Source organism: Lissotriton helveticus, chromosome 3_1, assembly GCF_964261635.1.
Source record: "Lissotriton helveticus chromosome 3_1, aLisHel1.1, whole genome shotgun sequence".
In the NCBI taxonomy this organism is placed as follows: domain Eukaryota; kingdom Metazoa; phylum Chordata; class Amphibia; order Caudata; family Salamandridae; genus Lissotriton; species Lissotriton helveticus.
The window spans coordinates 409,657,635-409,672,693 of NC_136061.1; the positions used below are offsets into that span (position 1 = coordinate 409,657,635).

At 45.0% G+C, this 15,059-nt stretch overlaps 1 protein-coding gene across 2 annotated transcripts in view; it reads left to right on the top strand.

Moving 5' to 3' along the window:
- STRADB (STE20 related adaptor beta) overlaps positions 1 to 15,059 on the top strand; it is a 181,768-nt gene that overhangs the window by 127,935 nt on the left and 38,774 nt on the right. For both annotated transcript variants that reach the window (XM_078680220.1, XM_078680221.1), the window contains exons 7-8: positions 6,546 to 6,669; positions 11,334 to 11,505. In XM_078680220.1, the coding sequence (XP_078536346.1) occupies positions 6,546 to 6,669; positions 11,334 to 11,505 (296 nt within the window). The remainder of the gene's footprint in view (positions 1 to 6,545; positions 6,670 to 11,333; positions 11,506 to 15,059) is intronic.

The following is a 15,059-nucleotide window of genomic DNA, read 5'->3' on the forward strand; positions in this document are numbered from 1 at the left end:
AGATGAGCTTTGCCTTAAGGCCTGTAATTGAAAAGGTTAAAATTCAAATTGAGTTCCCTGAGAGCGCTCTCAGAATGTGGAATTCCTTCCCACTGGAGCTGCAATGTACCCCTTCTATTGTCATATGCCAAACTCTCCAGTTTGAGAAGTTTCTAATGGGGACATTTAGGCATGGCACCTTCCGTTGTTCCAAAGCACTAGCCTATTTCATGTTTTCTTCATCTTGGTATGATCTAAGAAAATACATCCTTTCCCTCTATAACGGTATTGCATCCTTAAATACTATCCCCATCTGTGATAACTGACTGATTCAGTCATCAAACATTTCCCGCTCTGCTCTGTTAATCCTTCTGTGCGGCACAGATCTGAGTTGTAATGCAGACACACAGAAATGTGTGAGACCCACTCAGGTTACTAGGGGCTCACCTTCTTTCTACCTCCCTTGCCATTTTGTCAAGCCCCCCTTCAGAATGATCCTTGCAAGGTGATGAACATGGACGTCAATGGTTCTGCTCAAGCACACCGGTCTTAACTTTCCCTCTCTCATCTTCAACATCACATGGCCCATCCTTCTTTCGCTCACATTTTTGTGGCCTCATTGGGAGTGCACCATACCTCATCACAGTAACGCAATTTTGAAGAAGGCTACCTGTAGTTTTGAGTATCCGCTAAAACTGCAATAGCTTACTTTCTTTGGTCTGCTTTAATCATTTTAAGCTTATCTTACAAATCTCTGACTAGCAGCTCAGAAGGATTGCCTTAAGATATAATAATGAAATGAATAACTACCACCCAGAAAATGTGAAACTGTTTCACAAGTGAAATAGGTAAAATGTTGGGCATGCATTGGTGTTTCCCAAAACGAAATAGATTTACAATTTCTTTCCTTTTAAAACCTGTAAGTGTGTCACAACTAAAGCAGGATGAGATGATGCTATCTGACACATCTCTTTTAGCATGTGAACACCTTACCATTATTGAGCAAAAAGCAGATAATGATAGAAATACACCTCAACCCGTTCTCTCAGTTAGTGGTTTAGAGGGTTCTCCTTCCATCAACAATTTATTAAAATCTATGACTATCGATTACGACTTACCGGATGTGACCTTAAAATATTTAACCTCTAACACTATGTTTGCTGCACTAAAGAAGGACACTCTGATAATCAAAGTAGTCCCTTCATACAACATCCTTTGGCTGAACTGTATTATTATATCGTCACTCATTAAGTATCACAATTCTTGACTTTATTGGAGATTATACTTTTAGTCATTTCTGATAAAGTGGTTGCTGAGCCTTCTCAACTGATGATTCCAAAGAATTTGTCCATCATCCTGCTCATGATTGACTGTTATATTACATAAAACTCAATCAGAAGACTATCTATTGCTGTTGTCTTACTTTTTCATGCCCACTATTGCGATTTAGATTTTTTTCTTGGCTTATGAATGTGGCAAGATCTTTGCTCAGCTTCAGTTCAGAGATTTTTTGCATAAGCTTTAGAAGATAGTTCCTGATGTCTTGCTAAAGGTTTCTTGTTGTGTGCTGTATAACATCTTGTCAGAAGCACATCTCAGCAATCTCATGTCCTTCAAGACAAGTTTTTTTTTCTCCCATAAGGCAACAATTCCTTTATTTTATTTGGTTCTTTTGAGGTACTTGGCCACACAATTACATTATTTGTTTCTGCCTCCATGGACCTCGTATGTCCAGACTCTAAAATGGATATTAATTTCAGAGCCTATGGATGCGAAAGGAAGGGAATGGTAAAATGTAAAGATGTCACCATCTCTCGGGATAAAGAGGCACTATCAATGATATATTATGTACTGTTTAATATTTCTGCACATAATAAAGGAAGAGTTATTACACAAAGGAATTCTGGATAAGCTACTTTGTTCAGTGTTCAAATGAAGATAACATGCATGTGTGTTTCCAGAGTGCAGTTTTCACCCCTGGTGTAGTTCTTTGATGCTATTGACAGAGAACAGATGTTTATTCTTGCCCAACATTGCTGTCCTCTTTTTATCAAGTCAAGTCAAAAGATCCTTTATTTTGGCCTCACAAGACCTTAAAAGCACAAATAAAACATTTTAAAAATTCAACACAGTTTGTCAGTATATAAAAAAATATTATATACACATAAAAATATGAAGACATTAAAAAGTTGAAAAGTATTAAATGGCCTGGTAGGCACGAAGTATCTTGATCATAAAGTGCAAAATTGTGTGTGTTAGAAGCAAAACAGATTAAAATAGGCAGTACCTAATCGTAGTGAGTGCAAAGAGTAGGCAACTTAGACTTGATCTTTCTTTAGCACTGCACGACGAGCACACCACTTTGAAAATAGGTAGCGGGAGACTGAATATTCAATTGGCTCCAGACATCTGAGGGTCATCTGCATAGCTGAAAATGCGGCACCCTCTTCTAGCAAGCTCCATCATCAGTGGCTGTATATAGGTGTTAAACAAGTGAGGTGACAGTACAGATACCTGAGGAACTCCACAGGTGAACTTGGCCTTAGCGTCAATGCATAATACCTTATTGTTTTTTCAGACATTCACTATGCTATTTCCTAAAATCATTTGCTAAGTGTTTGAAAGACGTGAATCACCTCAGTTTCTTTAATGGTGGGGTTTATCGCCCAGTGGCTCAACTGGTAGTATCTATGCCGTTCTTTTTCTGATATTTTAAACATCTGTTAACCCTTCTCAAAGTTCTCAAACTATCTAATCTGGCCCATACATAAAGCAGCCTTTTTTTAAATGTGTTCAATCTGACTGGAGTACAATATCTAAGGTCTTGCATAATTGGAAAATCAAAAGATGTTTCATATGGATCCGTCGGCATTGTTCTACCCTGGTGCACCCAATGATGCGGATATGCCTTCTCGGACTGGTAAGCTTCATTGGTCTAAACTATGGTAGAAATTTAAACAGATAGGTAACCCTGATCAGCTATTGAGGCTATCCATGGCCTTGGATTCAGCTAAATAACATTCATTTGTATATATCACAAATGAAGTTCAAAGTGGCCTCGGACAGGGCTGTGCCCTCGCCATGCTTTTATTTTCAGTGCACGTAACAGATTTGTCAGAATATCTACAACAAACATGCTACTTTCTCTGGGCAAATGTTACAAAAATACTCCGAGGAGAAGTACAACATTCGTTTTTTGTGGATGACTACTGGAGAATGTACATAAATAACATTATCTAGTATTCAGACAAATCTTAATGTGGAACGAACGTGGGCAAACACAAGTCTCTAGTTCATTATTACTAGGCACCGATCTTTAGAGATTTTTATTGGTAAGGGGCAAACAGTGTATTGGCATCATAAACAGAATGAACGAATCCAAATTGTAAGTCTTTTTTGTTTCTATAGATTTGAATGCCTTTCCTTCAGTACAATAAAAACAATAAATATAGAAGAAAGCAAATTATGAAAACATTATTTAAACCGTATTTAAACATGCGAACGAAACCGAATACGATATTTCACTTTGGATACATATTAATAGACGTGTTTTAGAAGTAAATATTGCAGATGTAGGTACAATGAAGTTTTACTTCGATACCAGATTATGAAGAGAACTTTATTGTCTCGATGTTGTCCGTTAAGATGTTCAGGGCATTAGGTGTATGGTATTCAGGCGCGCAACACCCATTGGGCTCACCGGGCTTCAGCCCCCCCGTCGTGTGTGTCAGCCCGGGCTGACACAGCTTCGCGACTGGCGACGTTTTAATTGCAGCCGCACCCGAGTACTTCACAGGTCTGTAAAAGACCATTTCAATGTAAATGAGGCTTTTGTTATGTTTTTAGCCCTTCTTGAAGAATAAGCCCCCCCCAATCTTTTTCAGCCCCCCCCTCCGAAATCTGACTCTAGTTGCTGCCTGCCTCCTGTCGTCACATCCACCCACACACCTCTGCTGATTGTTTAAATTGGGGTGCATTGTAAACCCAGCCTGATGGCGTGAAGCGAGACTTTATTTGCTGGGAGGTGTGAAGGTTTTAACGTGACAGTGGAAAGAAAAAAAAATGGACTACCCAGAATCGTGAATGTCCTGAAAGCTGTCTCCACTGAAGTCCGTAAATAGGCAATGGGCGTTACGTGAATAAGGAAATTATGCAGTATTCTCACGTTTCCCCATTCCTTGCGCTAGAAATGTCCAGTTAACGTTTTCTCTGGATTCTGGTTCTTGTAGTCCTAAGTTTGTAACGGGATGAACACTTCTATAAGTGCCTGAATTTACAGAAAAACCTTAACTGGAAAAGCTACTCGCGCACAGAAACAGGAGGCCTGAAACCTGCTTGAACATTGTGTAAATTGCTGAGGTTCAAAGAAGGGAATAAAGGAAGCGTACTCTTTTATCTGCAGAACTTCTGCTGTTTGTAGACAATCCACGTTCACGAGCAGTTGTGAAAAAGTGGGTGTTCTCAAAGCTGCACTATAAAAAGAATGTACGTCTTCTGCTGAATTGGAATAGTGAAGCTGTTAGTGGAATTGCCAGGGGACGGCAGTGCAAAATGTAGGTACACAGCTACATATGAGTGTACATATCTGCCAGGCGCGGAACACCCATTGGGCTAAAGAGGCTTCAGCCCCCCCACCCCTCGTCTTCTGCAGCCCGGGCTAAGATAATCATGACAGCATGACACTTTACTGACACGCATTAAAATAATTAAAGCATGGAAACCTTTCTTCCCCAGTTAAATTTCTATTTAGGCTGCGTGTAGCCCCTGCCAGCCCGCATCTGAAAGGTTTCAACAACCCTCCCTGCCCCACACCTCTTGTTTTGTTTGAGACGGGCTGCCACCGAGGTGATATCCTTGCCTGAATGCAGAGATTTCACCTAAGCACTTTTGGTGTGTTGAATTTGTATTCAGTTGTTTTAACAAGGCAAGGCAGCAGCTGCTTTGAGGGGAACATTGGCCCCAGACGGAGAACTATGCTTGAAGATAGGTGGTGCATGTTGTTTTGGGCACATGTCAACGGTTGTTTTAAGAGAAATGGTACATGAGCGTCAAGGCACCTGGGACATCATGGGCATGGTGTTAGGATCGAGATTCAGTATGGATGAGACTGCATAATTGCTGTCAAATTCACTCAGTCTCCTATGATGGTGAATATCAACAGTGGTTGAGGTGAGGTCTGTCACTGACCCTTGGGAGGAAAAAGGGATAAGGCGGAGAGAAAAGGGAGACACCCCCAAAAGATCACCACAAGGACGCACCAATCAATGCGTTGGCATGGTCCATCTATCAGAGGGAAAGTCTGGAGTAGGTTAGAGAAAATATGATCAAATACAAAGTAAGAAATGTGAACCAAAAGATCTCTACATTAGCACAGAGAATTTTACTGCTAACATTCAGAACAAGAATGTGACCAGTCTCCCAGCTGCCTGAATCCAGCCAGAGAACCTAAGAGAAGAAAGGCAGGATACTTTGCTGAGGTGGAAGACACTGTCAACCCCATAGAAAGAAGTGAAGTAGCTGCAAGCTCCAGATTCAGGACCACAGAGCCAACCCCATACGGAACAAAATAAAACTGTAGTGACACAAACATGTGATAGAGCATCGTGGAGTGAAGGTAACTCACCAACTGCTGTCGCAGGTGAGAATACTCAGGGGACTGTGGCTCTTATTCTATCTCTGCTCCTCCCTTCCTGGGTGTGCTCCCATAACCAGTGTTCTACCAAATTTGTGCCATGAGTGTTTCCATCTTTCTGACCCCAATCTATACTGTCAAGCAGTGCATCCTTCAGCCATAGCCTGTTTGGGATTCTCCTTCGACGGGACTGATCAGTCCTAACAATTCTGACTCTTTTCATCAATAGTTGAGATACATTAATGCAGAGGGCAGGCACAGTCCTCACATAGTCATTGTGTTCCAAGAGAGACACACAATGCAGGGCATATTATATTGTATTTGTAGAGCACTTACTACCCTTATGTGCGATGCTGAAGCACTTGTTCATGCGAGTAGCAGGTTACACCTTATGCATGTGTGGTTGGAAGAGTTTTGTCTTTGCTTTGAGCCTCTGTGGAAAGCGTCTCCATGCGGTGCATGATGAATACCAAGGTGCAGTTTTGTAATGCAGAATCGCCACTTCTGTTTCTCAGCTTGGCCTGAGCATTACCTGATCCTGATTGTCTGCCATTTTTGCTCCGCCCCCTTGATTAACTTTAGCCACGCCCCTTATTTGCTATGTTAGCCACCCCCGAAGTTAAGACCTAGTTGCGCCCCTGATGGTATTGGTTTGCAAATGCTTAAACATTGATTGAAAAAGACGTTTAAACTGCACATTTTTAATAGAAGATTTACTGAACAATGGCTCTGCAAAATTCACATTGTCCAAAATAAGTGAATATTTGGAATCGACTTTGCTTTTTTTAATATATATTAAAAAAGCTTTTTTTCAAATATGAGTTACAATGTTAAGTTCCTTCTTCTGTGGTAATAGGGTTGATTGTACTCGATAAATAAAAATATAGCATAATGAACTCCTGTTATGCCATCAGTTGTATTGCTTTTTTTTTAGGCTCTGCCAGTCACCTCTTAAGGACATGCTTCCCAGAAGGAATGAGTGAAGCCCTGATAGCGCACATCCTGTACGGAGCTATTCAGGGACTGAATTACCTGCACAAAAATGACTGCATTCACAGGTACGAAGCAAGGTGAATCTGGGGGCTCCTGTCGAAAACTGTGCAGCATCCTGTCAGGGGATTTTTTCAGACAATAAATAAAGATAAGGGCAATAATGCGTACACAGCAGCAAGCTGCATGAGAAATGTCTCCTTTAATGCAATTATTTGGCAGCTTCCAATGAGATTATGGATCACCAGACATTCAATAAACAATATATTTTGAGTGTTAAATCTGGTTAGAGACTGGGAAAGGGTATAGGTGGTTCCCACTGTGCTAGCGTATATGGTGGTTAAACAGGATGGCTCGACTACTCTTTTCGGATAATCCAAACTTCTCCTAAACACTCATTCTCAGCTGATCTTGAAGTCCTGGCCTGTCAGTTGCCTCTGCATACATGCCTCTTCACCCTTGGCTCCCAAGACCCTGCCCTTTAAGGCTTTGTCAGCTTTAGATTCATTGCCGAAGGCAGGTATCAGCAGCAGGCCTTTCCTTTACCTGAAGCCCTGCTTGGCCTGCATTTCTCTTGCTGCTCTTTATATCTGCCCACACCCCAAAGCACTCCGAGGCCACCGAAAGGTGGTCAGTAGTGCTTTATGATAACAATACATGAATTAAAAAATACATGTTTCTCCATTGTCCAGCACAATGGCCCAGTAATCTCATTTTGCTTCTTCGTCTTGTTATGAATCAACTGTGAGGCGCTGTGAGTGAATAACAAGTTGGCATTACATGCATACATGTCTAATTGAATACTCTCTCTCAATTACAATGTATTCAAGCTGCATTATTGGACAAAGCAAGTTCGCTCTCTTAGTCCCTGTTGTTTCTAAAGAACATTGCAGGCATCACTGTTATTGTTATATAAAGTGAGTAGGAGCATAATGTTTATGTTTAATGGTTTATCTAACATGTTTGCCCTATTGATCTCCAAATGATGTTTCATTGATTGCAAGAGTTTGTAACTTGGAGACCCAAAAAGGGTTAATTCAGTTCACTACACAACAGTATTTCCTGAGATCTGCTTTAGGCTGGGAGAGCCTGGCAGCTGTGAATATCCCTTGATTAGTCCATTGGGTTTAAATGTTGAAAAGGTAGTTTCGTAAAAGCTGCTTGGCCAATAGCAGAAATAGTTTGGAAGGTTGAAGGAATGTACCCTGTTTATCCTGTCACAGTGACAGCAGATTAGATGTCTCAGGGAAATGAAGGCATATGTCCCTGATCAGTATGGCAAGATATGTTACCAAAAGGTGTCAAGAACACAGAGTATGGGCCGGACTTAAATTTCGGTGGAAGGGGTAGACTGTCACAATGGTGACGGATGTTCAGTCCGTGAAATATAAATCCTATAATATCCTATTAATTGCGTTGTCACAAATAATTACCAATGGCGCTGCGCGCTACGCCTCACATGGGCTGTTTTAAATGAGACTTTTCTTGATTGAATTACCTTCCTAAGTGAATACAGTCTTACTTTAGATTAACTGGGAGCACTAAGTCACCTTGGTTATTAAATAGTTTAGGGTTCATATCATAACATTCCTAGGTTTCCTATTAAGTTTCAGGCTGCTCACTATATGTCCTGCAGATGATCTAATTTTATAAAGATCGAAATGCCATCGACCTCCACAACAAGAACTACTCTCATTGTAAAAAGCCAGTTGTGGAGTTCTATTTCATGTTGTCAATGCGATGTTCTGGTTTTAATTTCACTATCACTTTGTCATGACACGCCCACTTTTCACTTTGTGTGAACACCTGATTACTATTTACAGTACAAAAAACTTTTTGTGTAAAATAAACTGTTCATTTCACACATTGTATGCTACCCTACCATTCTTTCCCAGGATGACAAACTGCTTTGAGTATTATTAATTCTCCTAATCCCCTTGGGGATTTCACTTCTTACTCTGGACCTACTGTGGCCAACCCTGAACCATTGTTTTCCCAAACACTAAATGCAGAAAAAGCACATCCTGTCACAGATCCAAACAAAGTCTGCCTGTGGTGTTTAGGGTCTAAGCATGACTCAAAGTCCTGTGTCGGATGTGTCTCAGAGAGTGGAAGGCATAACTGCAGGTCACTGAGAACAGAGTAGATTATGCTCAAACCCACAAACTTGCCCCCGCTTCAAGTTGCTTGCTGCTCATGTTCAAGATCCTAGTCTCACTCTTAGTCACTGTTGTCGGGTAAGTTGAAGGTGACGTCTAAGGACAAGTCTCACTATAAACACTAAGTCCAAACAATACTCTTTTTAGTCCCTTCATTCTCGCTCCGCAGAGAAATCGCTCAGTCAGCCAATCCCCAGGCTGGTGCCAGCGTACTTACAGTTCCCTGAGCTATCAACCAGCAGTGAGTAGAGGCCTTCAAGGAGGCTGTGCTGTAATTTTCTGGAAAATGCTACTGAATTTACTTTCATAATGCCAGTGGCCTGGATACTTCCCCTGAGTCCGACTTCCCAACAGGTCCCCATACAGAAGGGAGCTGCTGATTTGTGGTGGTAGTCCTCGGGGCTACAGAAGTGATTGAATGTCAGCTCCCACAAAAGAGACAATCCTATTAATAGATTCTTGCAGCCTGGGGCTACTGCTTCAGAACCCTTGTTTGCCCTTCACAAAACTTTGACAGAGACCCTGATGGCGACCTGGTACAACCCGAGCTCAACTCTTTCTTGTTTTCAAAGATATTTTGAATAAAATATCTTCTTCCCTCTCTTTAGGTGCAGAATAATATTATGGTATACAAGAAATTGGTCTTTGAATTGCTAATTCCCATCTAGTCTGGGTGGCGTCTCTTGGTTTATGAAATGGACAACACAATGAAACTTCTGGAAATGTGTTTGTTAAACAAATTAAAATTAAGAAACAAGATTAAAAGAAAATGCCCTATTGCTAGGAATTTCGTTCTTCTGTGCATCCTGATTTAAGTAAGACGCCTCTGGTCTTCATCCATGGATAACTGAATGTTCGTTTGTTGCTCTTCACCATACATGTTTGCATCTTTATGGATCTTGAGGAGGCATCAATTCTCCAATTAGGAGTACTCTCTTGAAAGCTTGAACCCTGGCTTTAACAACATCTGAGGGAGCTGATGCTATAATAACTTCCCCATCCCTTCTGAGTTGGGCTGACACAACTTCAGAGTTCCGGGTGAGACAATTTGCAGTCAAATCCTTTCGGGTCTTCCGGTTATTGTGCCATTACTTATGCGCAAAGGCATCCAATCAAATTGACTCAATTTTAAGTCTCACTTATAATGGACATTTCTAAGAAAGTTAGAGGAGCAGCATTTCTTTGTGCACTCTGGCTGCCTGCAGTATATTACAGGTGAGGACCTCTGTACCATTATCCAGTAGAGAGGGCTCCTCTCAAGCACCTGGATTGCTAAGAAGTCATTGCAGCCGTTTGACTTTTGGGCCTCTAGGTCATGAGGATATGACCTGTGCTGAAAATAAAATGCATTTGGTCAATGAAATCTTTAGGATTCTGTTTTAACCACTGAGAGTAACAAATGTTACTGGGTACCTTTTCAATTTTATCCACAAGAAACTTTTACATTTGATTTTACATGAACCTGGAAAAAATCTAGAGCAGCTTTCTATATCACCAAGTCCATGCCTTTAGTACACAGAGCCATGCAGACTGGCTCAATATACACCGAGTAGAAAAAGAACAGTTGTGATGTTTGGGAACCTGTCACAGTGACAAATAAACTCAGCATTTTTTACGTTTTAATAATTTATGGGAAAACCAGAAAACCTCTAGAGAAAAAGGTTTTGCAGAAAGGAAACAATCTCAGGCCTGCCCGTGACATTTGCAATGAAACAGATGCCAGGTTCTCTCCATGATGAAACCTGTTGTGAGAGAGCTAGGAAATCCTGGCGGTCTCTGATACTAAAAGAGCAGATCTTGACTGCTGTACTAAGAAAGAAGAAACAATAGGATCCACTGATGGCATGGGAATAGAAAATAAACAATATAATAACAGGCAATACATAAGGAGAGACTTCTAGACTGAATTGCACATCTTTCCATCTCTGTCTCCCTTTTTGAGGGATTTGGCTAGAAAGTGTACACCCTCCGAATGCAAATAGCTGAAAGCAAATGAAAACGGATGTTAAAATATTATTGTGCAACCTGCACCTTGAAGAGTTTGTCTATGTTTCTGGCACACTAATTATTTTGATGAGAACTGACCAGTGAACTCTCCAACAAAAATATTGAAGCCTAAAAAGTGTGCCACCTCACATGAATTGTCCTCTCTTCAGCTTGCAGAAACAGAGAGAGAGCAGGTGCATGAGATGTTTGGAGGGTGAAGGCTGCAAACTGCCAGACTGCGGTGCACTTGTGCTGATCTGTTGGCTCCAGACTTATTAAAGAAACACAAAGAGCTAAATTATGAGAGTCCGAATTCAATCAAGCATGGCCATGCTACAAATTCAATACATGTTTATGCTGTAATATTAAACTATATTCAAAGTATCCTCAGTACTGCGTTGCTTTGGCTTTGGCTTTGCATCACAGAGTCCACAATTGTTTTTTAGGAAGTTGAATGACACAAGATTAATTCCTTATTCCATAATTAGTTGTTCCTCTTCCTATAAGGAGGTTCCTATTTTAACAAACTGACATGGCATTTAGAAAAAAATCTATTGCATTAAAACGTGTTCATATTTGTGTTTCAGAAACGTAAAAGCAAGTCACATTCTCATCTCCGGAGAAGGCTCCATCTCACTGGCTGGCCTGAACCGCATCTACTGTATGGTCTGCAGTGGGCAGAAATCAAATGTTGCCTACGAGTTCCCAAACTTCAGCACTTCTGTTCTTCCCTGGCTGAGTCCAGAACTACTGAGACAGGTTAGAAACGTATTTATTGCTTCATTTTGTCTTTGTACTTTTCTACTACACCTAAGTCTAATTCATTAGTTCCTACTCACCCGACTAGAGGAGCAAGGTGCTTTGGCAGCAGGGTCATAATCATTAGGTTCACAAAATATTGTTCAAGAACAGAGATACCAAAATGAGAGTCTCAGTTACCCTAATCAGTACAAAAGGAGTCCGATTTGGCAAACCCCTGAGCAATTGTAACCTGTATTCAACCATTTTTTATAGCACATTTTATTAGATATTTCACAGACATCGACATAGACTGCAAAATCTACCATTGTATATACAAGTTTACTTCTGAATTTGCCCTCTCACTCCTCCCTTTCCCAAGGCGATAGTGACCCCGGTTCTCACACTTCACCCCTCCCCCCACTTATGGAGTCTACCTGTCCCCAAATGACCTAACTTCTTTATCGATGCCGAAGGGTCTAGACTCTTGCTGTGTCAGGGGATCCCTCTATATTGGGCCCACCATGGCTATATTTTGTGGTGTTTCTGCAAGCAGACTGGTGCGGTATAGATGGGAATTTCTGGGCACATGCACCTATCAAACCTCGCCTTCCATGTCTCCTAGCTCGGGGTGTACTCCTTTCCATGCTCTGACAATGTCACATTTAGCCATCATCAACCCCAGCCATCGGAGGGCTGCCCAATGTCTTTTACTGTTGGCATCCAAAGTGACGTGCAATAGGGTAAACTTGGGATCTCCAGGTAGGACACAATCTAATACTTGACCCAACCAGGACAACACCCCCTCCCAGAAGGACACCAGAAACCCACATTTCCACATCGTGTGGAGAAAAGTCCCAGTGTGCGTTCCACAACGCAAGCATAGGAGTGAGGCTATAAGTCCCACTTTCCATAGACGTGTGAAGTATACCCAAGCCCTCCGCACCCGGGCAGTGAATCAGGTGACCCAACCTGGGGCGTACTGATCGGGGCTCTGCATTCCGCCCTCCCTGCAGCGGGCGCCCAGGCCGCCACAACTTGCCCTGTTCTCCTGGTGCCCGTCAGCAGCAAAGACCTCACCTGGACCCGAGGGCACGACACAGCGGCACCCGGTGATTGGTGCCGGTGCGCCGCTGGTGCACATCCCCCACCGGAGCGTGCAGGCCCGGCACCTGAGGGGTGGCAGTGATGCATTTGGAGGTACGGGCGGGGGCTCCGCGCCGGACCTAAGGGAGGCGGCTGCCGTGCTGGGCGGGAACACACAGGACTGGCGCCTTGATTCCCAACCCTTCCTCCTTCCTCCCAGCCATCCGCGGAGCCCGGTCGTTCCATGGGCCTCCGGATCGGCTGCTGCTCAACAACATTTGCCTCGCAGTTTTAACCCTTGGGGGAGGTTGGTGAAGAGGCCCATCGGCTGCACGGTTCGGGCAGCGGGCGATTCTCCCCGCATCCCTCCTGGGCCTAATCATACCGGCCTGGTCGTTGCTGCCCCTCCCAACAAGCTATTCCTGAGGCCTGGACGTGGGCGGCCGCCGGCGGCTGCAACTAGGTGGCCGGTGCGCCAGGGCAGGCCATCTCTTCTTCACAACTCATCTGATCCCTGAGGAGACAGCCGGCCTGCGTGGAAGTGGCCGGGGAGGCACGGCTCCGGCAACTTGCCCTGGCCCCGGGGAGCTCAACCCATGCGGTGAGTGGGGGAGCTGCTTTACCGGACAGCGGTGTGTGGGACTGGTGACAAGCTCCCCGAAACCCCCTTCAGCGCTTTTGGAATCCTTGGACTGACCGTCACTGGGGAGGTAGTGGGGGGCCCATCGGCTGCGTGTTTCGGGCAGAGGGCGCCCCTCCCGCCTCGCCCGGATCTGATCATCCCTGCCCACTTCCCACGGGAGATACCTGGGGCCCAGCGGCCTGCGGAGGCCTTCGTTGGTCGCTCCTGGAGGCTGACGCAACTGGGGAGAGCCTGCTGCGCCTCCACTCTCCTGTCCCAGCTCACGACACTGCCTTGCAAGGCCCGGACCGCTAGCCTGGTGAGTGGGGAGCCATTCTGGGGGCTCGGCTGCAGCATCGGGCAGCGGGACGAAGGGTCGGCGCTGGAGCCCCCCCTCTTCTCCCCACGCCGTGGTGGTGTCCCCGCATCTTGCTCCAGCCCTTGAGACTGGCCCAGTGGGGTGTGAGTGAATCCTATTGGCTGTGCACTTTGGGCAGCGGGGTTCCCCCCTCTCCCCTCCCCCTTCTCTACCCAGACTCGTGCATCCATGGCGGGGCGTGTGCGGGAGGCCCGCTCATTCCTCTGGCCGGCCCACTACAATCCCTGCAGAGCCTGAACTGACCAGTGATCATGGGTAAAGACAGGGCCTCCATGGCAGCGACAGCCCCCACGCAAACCAAGATGGACCGGTTCACCACCTCAGAGCACGAGCCGCCTGGACTAGCCAAGGGGGCTCCCCCCGTCCAGGGCACGGATTCACCAGCCATCCTGCAGGCTATCGGCTCCTCCTAGGCATTGGTGGAGGAGAAGATAGGAAAGGTCAAGGTGGAAGTGTCTCTCCTCAGGCAGGACGTTCGCAACGCCACGGCCCAGATCACAGAGGCTGAGTCCCGCATCTCTACAGTGGAGGACGACATTAATCAGCTTAAAGCACAAGTGGCCACACACCAAGGAGCTTCATCGGTGGGCGGAGGACACTGAAAACTGCGCAATTCGCAACAACCTCTGACTGGTGGGGTTCCCTGAAGGCGCCGAGTAAACCCAAGTGGCCGCCTTTGTGGAGGCTTGGTTCACCTCATGGATGACGAAAGACGCCCTCATCGCTTGGTTTGTGGTGGAAAGGGCACACTGATCTCTCGCACCAAAGCTGCCAGTCGGGGCACCACCTCGCCCTATCATCCACAAAATTCTTAACTTCAAAGACAGGGATGCCATCCGGTGAGAGGCACACTCTCAGGGGCCCCTCAAGTTCCAAAATCACACCATCATGGTATTCCTGGACTACAGCAAGGAAGTACATACATTGAAGTCAAGAAAAAACTGCGATCCCTGGGCCTTTAATACCAGCTTCAATTCCCAGTGCGCCTGCAGGTTGTCTTTCAGAACAAGACGCACTTTTTTGAATCTCCTCAAGGGGCCTGGACCTGGCTAACGGAAGAGCAGACCCTCATACAACAATGCACCCTGGGCCAACGGGCGCCCCGTCCCTGCAGGGTTGATCACCGGGACACCAGCGGAGTCGGCGCGCGCACGCACTCCCGCAGGAGGCGCCGGTCCCAGGTTTGTGTCCCAACAATCCTCGAGCCTAGCCGCCCATAGACTGAGACTCTTCAAGCCCTTCGGGCTCCCCTGCCCGCCACAGGCACCAAGCATCTGGCAGCTCGCATGTGGCTCTTCCACTGCCGGCACGACGAGACTCCCCATGGGCGGACACCGATCTCTCCCGCAGCACAACCCTTTGATCTTCCGCCGGATGGCTGATGATGCTGTGATCATTCCAAGGCGTGCTCCGACCTTGCGGGAGCCGGGGGCTCTGGCAGACTTCTTGCTCTGATTTTCTGTCTTTCTGCCGAGACACTGCATATCC